At 45.3% G+C, this 4087-nt stretch overlaps 1 protein-coding gene across 3 annotated transcripts; it reads right to left on the reverse strand.

The window, feature by feature from the left end:
- Positions 1-214: 214 nt before the first annotated feature.
- Positions 215-3658, reverse strand: LOC115531707 (zinc finger MYM-type protein 1-like). Of its 3 annotated transcripts, XR_003973918.1 has the most exons (5): positions 3549-3658; positions 2127-2298; positions 804-872; positions 649-701; positions 215-385 (listed from the first exon to the last, which is right to left on the reverse strand). XR_003973918.1 is itself a non-coding variant. In XM_030341109.1 (2 exons), exons 1-2 carry the CDS (start codon positions 3591-3593, stop codon positions 870-872), a joined length of 1470 nt encoding a protein of 489 aa, XP_030196969.1. In that variant the 5' UTR covers positions 3594-3602; the 3' UTR covers positions 773-869. The 3 variants fall into 3 exon arrangements, 1 of the variants encoding a protein (XP_030196969.1); XR_003973917.1 differs by having other exon boundaries at positions 2127-3602; XM_030341109.1 differs by lacking the exons at positions 215-385; positions 649-701 and having other exon boundaries at positions 773-872; positions 2127-3602.
- Positions 3659-4087: the final 429 nt, after the last annotated feature.

The following is a 4087-nucleotide window of genomic DNA, read 5'->3' on the forward strand; positions in this document are numbered from 1 at the left end:
AGAGAGAGAGAGAGAGAGAGAGAGATTAAAATTTCCATTCTCTGCCAGAGATACAAAATGATCTTGCACTTAACAGAACTAAAATACAAAATGGATATGAGTCTATGAAAACCACAATTTACATTTAAACAGGACCAATGAAAAGATTTTGTGTGTGGACAGGAATAACAGTGGCTGTGTGTGTGAGTGAGAGACAGGCAAAGCAGTGGTTCAGTGTGAGTGAGTGACAGGAGAGAGAGAGAGAGAGAGAGAGAGAGAGAGAGAGAGAGAGAGAGAGAGAGAGAGAGAGAGAGAGAGAGAGAGAGAGAGAGAGCTGCCTGGATGAAGATCATGTGTGTGGGGATGCTGGTGTCAATGATGGTGAGCAGCTGTGATCGGCCATGACCTGCGACCAGAGAGAGAGAGACAGAGACAGAGACAGAGAGAGGGGGGGGGGGGGTGTTTAGGTGTGCAAGTGGTTAAGCTCTCCATCTTCAAATGTCCATTTTTGTGTGTGTGTGTGTGTGTGTGTGTGTGTGTGTGTGTGTGTGTGTGTGTGTGTGTGTGTGTGTGTGTATGTGAGTGGCAAAGCTCTGTATGTGTGTGTGTGTGTGTGTGTGTGTGTGTGTGTGTGTGAGACAGAAAGCATCGGTAAACACAAAGTCCTACTGTTGTCGTCTTCATATCAGAGAATAGTGGTGAGCAGCAGTATAGAACCCAACCTGAAAAACAGACAAACACAGCATTAGAACATACTCACTACACCATGTTTCATTTGGCAATGATCTTTATGCAACAAGAATGTACTTTGTCAACTCAAATACCTTGTTCAGCCAGGGCTCACTGATAGAAGGTGATGTTGTTCATCTGTCTTTTCCCCTGTTGTTTTCTCACTACGACAAAAATCAACACCAGGTCAATCATGTAGCATTATAAATAAATATCCAAGTCAAGCATCAATGTTTTTTTTAATAATAACCTTCTCTTTCTCCCTATCTTCTTTTTCTCTGTCTGTATCCCTGTTACTCTTCATCTGTGTCCCTGTTTTGCCTTCAAGCTCCTCTGCTTTGCGCCTGTCTCACTCATATCCTCATGTGCCTTTCCTGCCCTTTATTAGGTTTCATTCTCTCCTTTGTGCCAGTCTTACTTGTCTCTGCTTCATGTCCTGGTCATTGACAGATTTCCATTGTTTTTGATCTTTCTGAACTTTGAACCCTTTGAACTTTCTGAACTTTCTTTTAAACATTCTCATCCTCATCATTTCAGGTTGAATCATCTGACATCAGCTGTGTAGCTGAGAGACCTTGTTTTTCATTCTATAGTCTGACCCTGCGAGCTTTGGCCTCTGCAAATTTTGTGATAACTGAGTCCATGTCCAGTGTTTTTGTTATTTCATGTTCAATAGAGATGACAGCCAGGGCAGACAGGCGGTCTTGAGACATAGTGGACCTCAGGTAAGTCTTGAGTCGTTTTAGTGATGAGAAACTTCTTTCCCCTGATGCCACAGTCACAGGGAGACTGAGCAGTAGTCTCAGAGCTATACTCAAATTTGGGTATGTGTCAAGGATGTTTTCCCTGTACACATAATCCAGCATCTGGAAAGGCGAAGAGACGTGTAGGGGGAATGCTTTGACGGCATGAATTATTTCCTGCTTGAGGTCCTCTGCATCAATATCATTCATTTTCTTCTCAAGCCTGTGGCAACATTCATCTAATTCCTTTCCCTGCATGACATTTTGCATCTGGTCAGTGGAGTAGAGAAAGCCGTATAGCTCAAAAACACCCTCCATGTTTGAAAATCTCTCCCTGACTGTGACCAGGGTTGTGTCCACCATATGTAGGAAAAACTCCCTCCTGAAATTCTCTTCTGCAGTGCACACTGTCTCCTCTCTCCCCTCATACTCAAACTGCCTTTTTTTCTTTCTCTGGCGCACCTCTGGCCAGGCCATCTCCAAATCAATCTTCTCTGCTATCTCCCTGGCATCTGTTTTAGCAGAATTGAATCCGTCCTCTCGATAATCTTTCAGAAATGCCATCACTGCAAGGACCTCTCTCCTCATGACTTCCACTGACACTTTGGGGCTCTGCAATAGCTTGCTGACTTTGTTTATGTGAAATAGGACATTGTACCAGACGACTGTACTCACCAGAAAAGGCCATTTCTTCATCTCTTTGTGAATGCCGTTGGCATTGGAGGCGCATTCAGAGTCTTGCTTCTCCTCAGCATACTCCCTCAGAGCGGTCAGGGCATCCAAAATTTCAGGCAACTGGTATCGGACGGCTTTCACGGACTCCACCCTAGCCTCCCATCTTGTTGTACTGAGTGGTTTAATGGTAAAATATGTCACATGTTTTTGAAGGATTGTCCAGCGGTGAACAGAAGCACTGAATATAGCATACAGTCGCTGTAACAGTCCAAAAAAACTCAAAGCTGTCACAGAGGACTTGGCAGCATCACCAACCACCAGATTCAACGTGTGGCTGGCACATGGGACACAGAGTGCTTTGCTGTTCAGCTCCAGGACTCTGCTCTGGACCCCCTGTTTCTTCCCCTGCATATTACTGCCGTTGTCGTAGGATTGCCCACGACAATCAGCAAGGTCTAAATCTAGTGTCTGCAGGTGTCCCAAAAACAAGTTGAGTAGGCCTTTCCCTGTTGTGTCCTCTGCCACCAGAAAGCCAACAAAGTGCTCGTGGATGGACACTCCTTCGCCAGGATTGCAGTCAACTATCCTCAGCACCACGGACAGCTGCTCATCATGGCTGACATCCGGGGTGCAGTCCATGATGACGCTGAAGTACTTGGACTTTTTCACCCTCTGTACAATTGTGTTTGTCACACAGCTTCCCACCAAGCAGATTATTTCATTTTGGATCATTTTGCTGAAATAACTCTCAGAATGTGGTTTCTCAGCTACCCTCTTCACATGATCCCTCATCACAGGGTCAAACTGAGCCATCAGCTGAACTTGGCCTAAGAAATTCCCATTGCCATACTCATACAGCTTCTCTGAATGGCCTCGAAAAGCTAAGTTGCGCTCGGCCAAGTGTGTAATAATGGCAATCAGACGTTTCAAGATCTCTCTCCATTTGTTTACTTCGTTCACAAACAGCTCTTGATTTACATGATCTATGGCTTTACCTGTTTGGAGCCGTTGCTGAAGCGTTCGCCAAACAGCCATATTTGCGAGGTGATCAGCAGACTTCTCGTGTTCTTTTAGGAAGGCTGATACATTTTTCCAGTCGTTCGTGCCGTCAGTGCAGAACCGCTGCTTATCGCCAAACAGCCGACAACAGAAACAAACAGCGCGGTCTTTCGTTTTACTGTACACAAGCCAGGACCTCTGGATTTTTTCGCCATTTTTCATATTTAAAAAGTAGTGCGTGCTTGTAAAGCGTCTGCCCTGTGTGTTCTGGGGGAAATCTCCTCGTAATTGCACTGGTCCTTTCTGTACAATTGAGCAACGCTCGGAGTCTTTCAACTTTTCTGGCCAATGTGCAGGGTCGTCGCCGATTAGGAAACTGTTTCCACTGCTGCTAGTGGTAAATGGCATAGCACCACTACTCACCGCCAAATCATCTTCGTCTTCATCTTCCTCTCCTTCGGCTTCCATAGCCACCTCTTCTCCTTCGGCACCCACCTCTCCTCCTTCCTCCTCCACCTCCACTTCATCATTTCCCCCAACAGCAGAGCCTGTCGCAAGTTCAGCAGCCGCGGCTGCTGTGGCAGCAGCAGGTGTAAAAAATGATGTTAATTTCGGCAGTGTATCTGCAATTCTTCTCTTCTCAGCTTTTTGTCTTCGTTTAGCACAACCACTTTCATAATTCCGCCGCTTCATTTTCACCGAGTCGCATCCCTATGCTTTGGTTTGAAGTACGTTATTTCGCGCTGCGCGCGTTACTACGTCATCATATTCTGGACTAGTCCAATGCACAATGGAGGGGGGCATGTGTGCTAGAAAATTATTATTTAGGCATTAGTTTGGCGTTATGTTGATATTTTTGTTATTTTTTTCTACTAGAAATGTTTTTTTTTTTTTACTTTACATAAGTAATGGCTGGGGGGGTCAGATTTGGGGGCCCCTAATAAAGACAGATTTGGTTGGGG

This window comes from Gadus morhua, chromosome 18, assembly GCF_902167405.1.
Source record: "Gadus morhua chromosome 18, gadMor3.0, whole genome shotgun sequence".
Taxonomy (NCBI): Eukaryota; Metazoa; Chordata; class Actinopteri; order Gadiformes; family Gadidae; genus Gadus; species Gadus morhua.

Excerpts from the sequence above, each read along its gene's own strand:
- LOC115531707 (XM_030341109.1), bottom strand. The coding sequence starts at position 3,593 with ATGGAAGCCGAAGGAGAGGAAGATGAAGACGAAGATGATTTGGCGGTG.